This window comes from Bipolaris sorokiniana (genome assembly GCF_000338995.1).
Source record: "Bipolaris sorokiniana ND90Pr unplaced genomic scaffold COCSAscaffold_1, whole genome shotgun sequence".
Lineage (NCBI taxonomy): Eukaryota > Fungi > Ascomycota > Dothideomycetes > Pleosporales > Pleosporaceae > Bipolaris > Bipolaris sorokiniana.
In genome coordinates, this window is record NW_006911895.1 from 3,289,658 (window position 1) to 3,300,593 (window position 10,936).

Sequence of the window (10,936 nt, forward strand, 5' to 3'; positions counted from 1 at the left end):
AGCGTGCCGATACGCGCCTCTATGCTCCCGATCCACACCCGAAGGACTTCGGAGAAGAATCATTCTCGGCCTAGTGTGTGGCTGGACCATAGCACCTCACCCATCGGCAGCCCGACACCGAGAGAACCGGGCCAAGCGCGACAGTACAGACCGCCATCCATAGCCCTTGATGATGCCAAGAATATCCATTGAACTTGTACTTTCGAGCCCGATGGCTTTGTGGATGAGTCCTTGTATGTCGATATGTTCCTTTCGAGCTCGGCTGACATGGCATTGATTGCTTTGATGCTACCCGCACCTTTCCCTCCAATTCAAAGGTCGAGAATGTAGATTAGCTGTGGGAAACAAGATCAGCATGCTGGTGGTCAACTAACCCATTTACCTGTTTCAGTCGTAGCGCGCGGGCATACCCTGGATGTTGCATATAAGCCGCAGGCCCACGCAGTGAGCATTGGGTCAGTATATCCTTATTGGATCGGTAGCAGCCCTAAGAACGCCTTGAGTGCTCCTTTGACCTGTGGTAAATTGAGGGCACAGCGTCTACAGCCAACCGCGTAGGGCGCCTCTTTGAGTAGGTTATAGAAAATCCAAAGACTGATGTGTCCAGCTACATTGCCCGGTAACCAATTGAGTTTTCTGTATAATAAGGCAGTGGCTCTATCGCAGTAATGGTTAGCATGTAGCTTGTGGCTTGCTACATCAGCCACAACATGGGCTCACATAACGTGGCTGTATACATGCGAGGACATGACGGAAGATTTACCTAGAAGAGCAATTCAAAACTTGGTGCCATTCTCTTGGTTGAAGTGTCACACGGTGAAGTCCCTGTCATTGTCCTAAAAATATTTCGCTCGAAAGGGCCGTTTTACTGCGTTGGCGCGTTACGGGAGCTGCACGAAAGGAAAGGAAAAAAACACGCCCGCCGGAAAAACGACAGCCTAGTGTTGCACTGGCTGCGCATGAAGAAAGCAACTGGCAAAAAATTGGCAGGCTCCTTACCAAGTGTTGATCTCTTCTGAAAGTAGCAAGCCGAGTAAAAGAAATATGTATCGTGGCTACCTGAAAGTTTGATGCACAAGAGACGTGGTGAATGCAGACTTGCGTGCAGTCGACTGACTAGTCTCGTTATCAGCATGCTTACAGATGTGTTGCATCGACTGGTAGGGTGGGTACGATTATGGTGTACAGGTGTATCCATGCCCGAATCTGTCGGCACCAAGAACCAGTGTGGCCTTCCTTCTGGAGGCGAATACCTTGCCACAATCTCATCAAGATTACTGGGGCCATGCTGATCTGATAGCACGTATCGTCATGGCTTGGCGACAATGCTTGGTGTTGAACTACCGTTGTTGCCACTTTGAGGAGTATACACAGCTATGTGTGTATGTGTCTGTGATAACAAATGACGCAGTGAAATTCGAGATAGAAAAACAAACGTGGGGTTACAAAAACGCACGACGCACGAGCCACAGGGATGCAATTACTTGCTTGGGCCATGTTTCATTGCTGGCGGCGGCAGGAGCGCATCACGGCATGCGAGTCAGGCAGGACACTCGTGCTTTGAAGGATTCGATGCTTGCATACAAAAGACAGAATATAAAAAAAAGCATATGAAATACATTGCGACACGTCACAACTTAACTATAGACCCAATCAAAGTATCGATGCATAAGTCTAAGTCATGACTATCATACGCAATGGAGTATAGGTAACAGAGCAGCGCACTACTAAAGTCCATTATGCTCGTGGAAACAAAAGCCTTTTCTCTTCCATCACGGTAGTCGATGTTTAGTGACAGTAGGAAGCGTAGGAGTACATGCGACAACGCCAAAGAGTGAGAGAGCACCACATCAAGGCACATATCGATACCCAGATTCCCTTGTGTTTTCATAGCGTTGATCTTTGACCCTTGCCCAGGTGTTAACATGTTCGTGTCCCAGGGTTTGCGGTGAATGCGATTACGAGGTCTAGGAGAGGGGATCTACGTGGTCGCCTTCGGATACCGACTTGGTAGGGTCGTTTCGCCTCATGATGCCCTCGACAGGTCCCAGCAGTCGCTGGAAGCCGTTCTTGCCAAGAGTCGCAACCTTGACCTCAGTCTTGCTGATGACCGAGGCAGCGCGGGGCGCATCATTGAGCAGCGCCAATTCACCAAAGTAGTCGCCCTTTTGATATTGGTTTACAGGGCCGTCAATTCCGCGCTTGAAGACCTCTGCTTCTCCAGCCTCAAGCAGGAAGAACGACTCGCCAACATCGCCTTCTTGGATGATGGTTGTTCCGGGCGGATATTTTTTGGTTTCAAGAGCGTCGGCAATCTTTGAACGCTCATAGGGCGTCAGGGTGGACAGTAGGGGGACCTCTTCGAGGAAGCCCTCGTACATGCGTCGACGCTGGAAGGCGCTGTCCATGAGAATGCGACGGAAGGTGATGCGGTCGAGTGCCCAGAGGGTTGATGGCTCTGTCGAAGTAACTGTCGCGGCACGGGGCGCATTGTACATGAGAGCTAGCTCACCAAAGGAGCCCCCAGGTCCGACAGTGCCTACCTTGTTGCCAGCACCTTCGGCGCCCGCTTCGAGCTTTCCTGACTGGTTGACGTAGATGTCGAATGAGCCCTTTTCGACGACGTAGAAGTAATCTCCGACATCACCCTGCTGGATGACCTTTATGCCCTTTGTTGGTATCGGCTTTTCGTGCAGGGCACCAAGGACCATTGACGATTGGTCGTCATCAAGATGTGAAAAGAGGAAGTTGCCAGAGACTGCCGACTTGAGACGCGACAGCTGGTCGGGCGTCTTCTGATGAAAGGGCGGGGTAAAGTTGTCGGCGGCACTTGAGGTGGGGTTGAGGGATTCGGCCGAGACGGAGGTGCGCCTGTTGGTGTTGTAGTTGTTGGGGAAGGTCTGGCCCTCTCCGACAAGCGGCGGCATCTGGGTGATGTTGTTCTTGGAGGAACCGCCAAAGCCGCCAAAGTTGCCAAAGTTGCCAAAGGCGCTCTCGCCCACGGTGCCCAGGTTGCCGTGGTTGCCGTTGTTGTGGGCGCGGGCAAAGTCGACGGCGGCAAAGGTCGAGGCTGTGGGCGACGTCATGGTGTCGTTCTCCTCTTCTTCCTCAAGGCGGTGCATGGTCGTCTTTACGAAGCTGCTGCCGCTGCTGGGCGAGGTGCTAAAGGGGTTGTTGCCCGGGAAGCTGTTCTCGGCACGGCCCTGATGGCTGGCGTGCTGTTGCGACAGCAGGTACTCGGTTCGCTGCGACTCGAGGCGGCGGTTGAAGAAATTGGCACAGAATTGGAGGATGTCGTGGGGCTTGTGCTTGAGGATTTCGCGGTCGAGGGTGGAGATTTCGTTGGAGTAGTCGGGAGGGAGGGACATGAGGGCGGTGGGCGGGTGGTGAGGGGTTGAGCGCAGCTCTTTGACGTCGGTCGTCGGTCGCGAGACGTACAGGGATGGAGGGGGGCAGCAGCAGCTGGCAGTGCGGCGAGGATCCAAGGGCAGCGGCGATGCGAGGTTCAAGGGGGGAAGGAGGAGAAGGAGGAGGAGGAGGAGGAGGAGGAGGAGGAGGAGATGGGGGACAGGACGACAGCGGCGGAGGTGAAGCTGGGTGGCTAGTAGAGAAAGCAATTGTACTGTAGGTGCAAAGGCCCCCAGGGGTGAGGGCGCAGTGATGACGCGCTGGGCAGAGTGGGTGGTGGGTGGGCAGGCGGGCAGGCAGGCAGTCAGAGGGGGACTACTAGACAGTAGCAGTAGCAGTAGCAGCAGCAGCAGGTAGGGATCAAGGCAATGGAGCTGGGGGCGTATTATCTTCCAGAAGGCCTCTAGAAACTCTCCGTCTGGCTTGAGGCGCTCACGGCGACATTTAGGCGACGGCTTGTCTGCCAGCCGTGACTCAATGTCTGGTGCTTGTCCATGCGGTGCTGCCATGGATCAAAGAGCAGATGCCAATAGGCGTGTGTGCTTTAGCTCCCGCCTGCTGTCCATCCATGGCTGGAGCTTGCGCTAGGCGTCAGGGGAGCTTGCGGCGGTGGCGGGGAGGATGCAAATGCCCCAGAGCCCGTGGGAGAGTGTGTAGTATGTATGTACAGTAGTAGTACAGAGCAGAGAGGGCTCACATGGCAGACATATGAAATGGTCAACCAAGGCCAAACAGGAACAAGGCAAAGGCGATGCTTGTCGGCTGCTCGTAGCTACGCAGCTCGTTTCCCTGTAATTAGGTGCCGCTGCTGAGGGAGTGGACAATAAACCACCGAAATGAGCCTTATGGTGCATACTGGATCACCAAATGCCCCAGGCTCACCCAAGGGCGTGCAAAGATACGGGCGGGCAAACTATGGACAGATGCAGGGACAGAATGATTGTCCGGCCCACCAGTCCACCAGTTCTGATGAGTAGCCTTGCCGTGTTTCATCTTTTATTCGAGACGTTTTGTTACATGCGTCTTGCAGACCAAACATGGGCGGGCCGGCTGACACACAACTAGCGGTGAGCCACAGCCTGGCTATGGCGCAGGCGATGCGGTGAGTGCAGCAAGACAGGCTGGGACATGTGAGAGCAAGAAGGGGGTGTTTTGGTCTGTGCAAAGAATCTCTTGTATTCGTGCATGTGCAGGACAATAATGCTGCTCGTCCACAGCGGAATGAATTAATGCACGTGTTAGCCACAGAGCAGCAGGACGATGACGCACTCTGACCGCTTGCGTGGGTGGTGCAGGGTCACGTGCCTGACATGGTTGTGTCTGCAAGCTGCGAGCTGCGAGCTGCGAGCGGGAGGGGCCATGATGTATTCTCGTTTTTTTGCGGGCGCGCGCAATGACCGCCAGCACGAATTGCGCCGCCCACTGCACAACTCGCCCGTGCCAACCGTGGGCGGGTACAGTCTGAGTCAAGCCTGGCTGCAATCAAGCCGCCACACCACACAGGTACACGCACGCAGGCTTTCGTCATTGTACATTGCTCGCCATTCTGTCGTCCCGCCCGCCTGTGCCATTGCAGATTGCGCGCCATCAACGGCATCCCGCCAAGCAATGACGCCGCTAACCGCGCCGTCTCCAGTCTTGCACCTCGACTACAACATCGCGCGCAGACTGAATAACCTCGCCAGTTCACTCTCCACAGCGCCCTATTGCCATATCCCCCTTTGCCCTGCGCCTGCGCTCCTAATCCGCCTCCTGTCTGTCCCCTCCGCATAGCTGCAAGCGTTTCTGTCGTGCATACAAACATCGTCCGAGCGCGCGCTGCCGCTTGATTTAGCTCCACCCGAACCGAGCTCCTGATCCTGCCCTACCAGCCTCCTCCAAAACTGCCCGCTCTTTGCGCCCTCCGACCTATCTCTCTCCTGACTACCACAATTGCATTTCTCCAATCGCCTATTTCTGCTGCGCTGACATGGGCAAATATACTTTTACCTGGTTCGCTTGTCCTCGCCCTGCCTACAACTACAGCTAATCGTTAATGCGCTCCCAGGGAACACGCCGCCAATGATGTCTACGTGACTGGCACCTTCGATGACTGGAGGAAGACAGTCAAGCTCGAGCTGGAAGATGGCGTCTTCCAGAAGACGGTCGAGCTGCCCAAGCTTCACACTCAGTACAAGGTGCGTGCGCCCACTTCCGGCTCCCCCAAACCCGCTGCCGCGTGCAGCCTGTCGCGCAGACTTTGCTAACTCCTCTCTTGTATAGTTCGTCGTGAACGGCAACTGGTGTACCAATGAGACCGCCCGCACAGAGGACGACGGCCATGGCATCATCAACAATGTCCTCTACCCCGAGGACATTGTCGGCGAAGAGCCAGTCAACACCTTGTCGTCTGTCGGACCCGAGTCCACGACCGCTGCGCTTGCCGGTGCTGTGCCCAAGGAGAGCGATAAGAGCGCCACAGATAGCTCTGCCCTGCCTGGTGCCTTCCCCGAGACACCTTTCGCAGAGACACCCGGAGGAGAGGCCCAGACCTTCAATGTCGCTCCCATTCCTGCTACCTCGACTAATGGCAACCCCGTTAAGCTTGCGCCTGGCGAGCCCGTTCCCGACCCAAGCACTCTTACCAACAACACCATAGAGTCGACCGTCAAGCATGACGAGGAACCTGAGCAAGAGCCTTCTACTTTTGGTGTTGCCCCCATCCCAGCTACCGCCGGCACTGGAAACCCAATTCACCTTGCACCTGGCGAACCTGTTCCTGACCCCAGCACTCTCACCTCCAACACCGTCGAGAGCACCGTCAAGACCGACCCCGCTTCCTACGAAAAGGCTGATGCTCTTCCCCCCCTTGCTTTTACTCCTCAAGCCGAGCGCGATGCCAAGGGTGGCATGTTTGGTATCCCTCCTATCACTGGCAACATGATCCCCGAGTCTAGCCTGCCCATGGGAGTCGATGCTAAGGTTGAGCAAGACACTGGCGTGACCATTCAATCAGTCGCCCCTACAAGCACAACTGTTGAGCTTGCTGGCCAGGTTCCCAAGGAGCCTCGTGGCGTCCCCGAGACTGTGACTGAGAGCCAACAGCAGGCTCATGTCGAGCCCGAAGCATCCGCCAATGCTGAAGCCGTCCAGGAGAAGAAGGAGGTCGAGCAAGAGCTAAAGGAGACTGTACCTGAGGCACCTGTTACAAGCCAAGATCCCACTCTGGGTGACCATGCTCAGGCCGCAGTTGCTACAGCGGCTGCTGGTGCTACCGCTGGCGCAGGCCTCTTTGCCGCGGCTGTCTACACTGCCAAGGACAAGATTGCCGAGACCACTGGTTTGAACGGACCTAGCACAACCACTGCCGACGAGGTACCTAGCGTCGTTGCTGAGAGCCAAAACACCGCACACGCTGAGCCAGAAGCGGTTGCCAGCCCGGAGGTTGTTGCGGAGAAGTCTGCCGTTGAGCAAGAGCTACTCAGTGAAGTCCCCAAGATCAACGCAACTGGAGAGCCTGCTCCCGCCATTGCAGTCCCCGCTGTTGTCTCTGAGAGCCAACAAGCCGCACATGCCAGTCCTGAGGCAGCCTCAAGCCCTGAAGTGGTTGCGGAGAAGTCTGCCGTTGAGCAGGAGCTGCTCAGTGAGGTCCCCAAGATCAACGCAACTGGAGAGCCTGCTCCTACTGCCGTCTCCGAGACTATATCTCCCGACGTCCCTGAGATTGTTGCTGAGAGCCAACACGAGGCCCACGCTAGCCCCGAGGCTGCTGCCAACAGCGAAGCTGTCACAGAAAAGGCGGCTGTAGAGTCTGAGCTGCTCAGCAAGCTACCAAAGGCCGAGGAAGCTGGTGAACCTGCGCCTGTAATTACTGCCGCTACCACGGCCACCGCTCCTGGCGCAAACACCGAGGCGGTCGCTAGTGATGTGCCTGCTGTTGTAGCTGAAAGCCAGAAGGAGGCCCATGCCAGCCCCGAGGCTGCTAGCAATGCTGAGGCAGTTAGTGAGAAGAAGGCTGTCGAGAACGAACTGCTTCAAGAGGTAAAGCCAACTCACGCTAATGGCGAGCCAACTCCCAGCTCCACAGCCGTGGATTCCAAGCCACTCGAGTCCTCCACTGAGCCTCAGACTGTCACTGAAACCGAGACTGCCAAGCCAACCGAGTCAAGGCCTATTGACTCCACCACTGATGTCGCCTTTGCCCCCAAGGAAGCTACCTCGACTGAACAAACACAGCCCACTGCCGGTGAGGCTTCAGCAGACGCCAAGCCAGATGCCGAAACATCTGCACCTTCAGCGCAATTGGCACCCGAGGCCCCGGCTAAGAGCCCAAGGCAAGACTCCGACGTGTCTCCCAAGGGCACCCCGGGCAGCCAGAGCATTGTCTCTGCTGCTGACGACAAGAAGAAGAAGCGCCGCTCTTTCTTTGGAAAGCTCAAGGACAAGCTTGCCGGCAAGGACAAGAACTAAACGGTTTATCCATTTCGTTGCTTGTCTGCTCTCCTCGCTAGTCATCTTTAGTTACTAGAGATGACGATGTCGACGGATTGAGCGTGGTAATACCCGGGGGTTTTTCTTACACTGCTCTGCTTTGCGTCATATCCCTCCCATCGTTTTATCGTTCCTAATATGGAGTTTGCTTTTTTTTCTTGTTTTGGTCTATACCATTTTCCTTGCAGTGTGACACGTCTCCTCCGTAGCAAAATTTGATGTGTAATTTTTTGTTCATCGACATATCTCGCGAAGCTCTCATGGTGGGGTGGGGGGACTGGGTTGCAAGGTAGATTGGGAAAGAAATTGGGGCGGTATAATAAATCTGGGAGGAGGATGGTGTGGGAGGATCTTGTCACGTGCTCTTTTTCGGGTCTGGTATCGCGTTGTAGGGATCTATAGTACTGGCCCATGAATGTATACTTAATTTTCTAGTCATGATTACTTGGTTTTGATTTCCATTTCGTTTTCGCTCTTTTGGCTGTTGAGTGGTTATTGTGGTTGATTGACAGGTCATGTGACGTTTTTTCCACTTCACCCTACTTTCACAATGTCAAGCATATACAAAAATGCCCATCTTACCTATTCTACTGTATCCATACAATGTCCTTCCAAACACCCAAACAACATCCTTTCTCCAACCTTTATAGCTCCCTCCCCACCATGTTCCCCCTTCCGCCAACCCTCTCCTCTCCGCCCTATCGTCTCATCTTCACTTAAAGAACCACCCCTACCGACCCCAAAATCGTAACCTTTTTTAAAAATCTCAAAGAAAATGACAAGAAAGACGTAACCCTTAATGCCCGCAGCATTTTTAAATCCCTACTATTCTTATCACTATAATTTTTTTTAAAAAAAATCAAGCCCAGAATGGCGCTTCCGACACAGACTACACATCTCCATCCGGGGTACCTTGTCACACACCTCTATCCACATCACCACAACCCATACTACCCCTCCGCTCGCCACCCTCTCCCCCGACCTCACTCGAACACTAGTAACAATGCATCAGACCTAAAATCTCTCATCGACCAGCACCTCGCATGGCAAGACAACGCCGTGCGGCCTGGAACGCGGGGCACGTTGCTTGTGGATTGGGATGGGAGTGGGGAGCCGCTCTTGTCGTATCGAGGTGGTGATGGGGCGGGTTTGAGATATGTTACGGATTTGAGAGAAGACGGTGACGCTGGTGGTATTTGGGAGGAGGAGATGAAATGTGAAGAGGAGAGCGGGGAGGAACCGCTGTTGTCATATCGATGCGGGGATAACGAGGTTGTGGAATGTGAAGAGGAGGAGAGAGGTGTGAGGGAGGTGTTGGAGGAGATGATGATGGATAAGGGGGTGGAAGAGAAAGGTAAGGAGATGGTGAAGGAGAGGAAGGGGGAGGGGGAGGGGGAGGTACAGACGGGGTTTTTGATTCGGAGGAAGCCGGTTCCTGTACGGCAGGAGGGGGAGGAGGGGAAGAGGGACGTGGATGTTGGTGTGGGTGTGTGTGTTGACAAGGCGGTTCTGGAGGTTGGTAAGAGACTTCCGGAAGTACCTGGTGAAAAGGAGATGGAGAGATTGCCTATATTTTATAAGTACGAGGAGGCGTCGAATGAGCGCGAGGAGGTGAAGAAGAAGGAGAATAAGGGGAGTGTAGGAAGGTTGGCCGAAGTATTGAAGGAAGAGGGGTCGGAGGTTTGGGGTATGTTGAAGTATGAGGGGAAAGAGTTGATGGCTGTTTTGAAACATGAGGGGAAGGAGCTGTTCGAAGAGGTTAAGGAGGACGGGAAAGAGTTGTTGGAGGGTTGGAGGGAGGAAGGGAGGTGGCTTTCGGTGGTGTTGAGGAGGGAGTGGAGGGATGGGAGGGTAGTGGTTGGGAAAAGGATTAAGAAGGTAATGTCTATCCCTGCGTGGCGGGACACCCTGTGTGGCGGAACGATTTTTCATCCGGACCTTCGGCGTCAAGCTAGAATTGCTGCACCAAATTGCAGTTGATAGACTTTATCCTACATATATCATTCTTTGAGTATGTTGGCCTCCGACTAAGAAGAGCGCGTTTTTGGACGTGCTGTCAGTCGTTCTGTCGATGACATCTACAAACCCTCTACTAGTACCCCCTGTTCACTTACAACATCATATCCTTAGTAAGCATTCGGAAGTGCAGGAGGGACGCTTAGATACTCAAGATTAAGATGACAAGATCTCAGGGTTGATTCAAGATTAATAATGTGCTGTCCGGCAGTTTCTCCGCACGGCCTGCAAGATGATCCAAAAGTCATATGACAGGACATAGAGCTTTAGCTGCTCTTGGCATGCAGTAGAGTGCTCAAATGTCTCCGAAGCTGTGGCGCATGACGGCTGATTTCTTGAAGCATCCACGACGGGTATGTATGTGCACAGGTTCTTTGGTCCCCCTCTAAGCTGCATGCAGCTGCTAAGGATTTAATCACTGGCTGCCCCGCTGTCCCGCAATTATTTAGGCAGCAGCCGATCTGATTACCCCGCTACTCTACACGCTAAGTCTAACAACTAATTGTCTTCACATCGCCTTTGCTAAGTAATTACGGGTCGAACTATAGTAATGTGCGACGAAAGATGGGACAGTAGCTTGTATAAGGTATATCACTAATACTAGCAGACTGAAATTAGAGCTAATGATACATATGTAGGAGGTAACTAGGCTGTTGTGTGGTCTACACATTGATACTAACGAATATGGTATAGGAGGTATGTAGAGCTGCGAACGTGGATGCGCGAGGCGGCTGCTAAATATAGTGTCTGTTGCTATAGCCAGTAAGTCAACCTGTGAACGTGGATGCGCGAGGCGGCTGCTAACCTTGGTATGTCTCGTGGTATAGGATGTAAGTTAACCTGTAAACGTGGATGCGTAAGGCGGCTGCTAACCTTAGTGTGTCTGGTGCTATAGTATGTAAGTTAAACTGCGAACGTGGATACGCGAGGCGGCTTCTAACCTTAGTGTGTCTGGTGCTATAGTATGTAAGTTAAACTGCGAACGTGGATACGCGAGGCGGCTTCTAACCTTAGTGTGTCTGGTGCTACGTATAGCGAGTAA

General features: G+C 53.6%; 3 protein-coding genes across 3 annotated transcripts; 2 read left to right on the forward strand and 1 right to left on the reverse strand.

Moving 5' to 3' along the window:
- Positions 1–1,497: 1,497 nt before the first annotated feature.
- COCSADRAFT_32763 (uncharacterized protein) lies at positions 1,498–3,930 on the reverse strand. The gene has a single exon (XM_007696183.1). The coding sequence runs from the start codon at positions 3,915–3,917 to the stop codon at positions 1,968–1,970; it is 1,950 nt and encodes a 649-aa protein (XP_007694373.1). The 5' UTR covers positions 3,918–3,930; the 3' UTR covers positions 1,498–1,967.
- A 1,447-nt stretch (positions 3,931–5,377) lies between these two features.
- On the forward strand, positions 5,378–7,857 carry COCSADRAFT_56983 (carbohydrate-binding module family 48 protein; the record flags this gene model as incomplete). The annotated part of the gene is made up of 3 exons (XM_007696219.2): positions 5,378–5,400; positions 5,456–5,585; positions 5,671–7,857. The coding sequence occupies 3 exons, from the start codon at positions 5,378–5,380 to the stop codon at positions 7,855–7,857; spliced, it is 2,340 nt and encodes a 779-aa protein (XP_007694409.1).
- Positions 7,858–8,571: 714 nt separating this feature from the next.
- On the forward strand, positions 8,572–10,929 carry COCSADRAFT_195823 (uncharacterized protein; the record flags this gene model as incomplete). The annotated part of the gene is made up of 4 exons (XM_007697075.1): positions 8,572–8,875; positions 8,930–9,025; positions 9,053–9,756; positions 10,909–10,929. The coding sequence occupies exons 1-4, from the start codon at positions 8,749–8,751 to the stop codon at positions 10,927–10,929; spliced, it is 948 nt and encodes a 315-aa protein (XP_007695265.1). The 5' UTR covers positions 8,572–8,748.
- Positions 10,930–10,936: the final 7 nt, after the last annotated feature.

Coding starts and splice junctions, on each gene's coding strand:
- COCSADRAFT_32763 (XM_007696183.1), bottom strand. CDS start 3,917: ATGGCAGCACCGCATGGACAAGCACCAGACATTGAGTCACGGCTGGCA.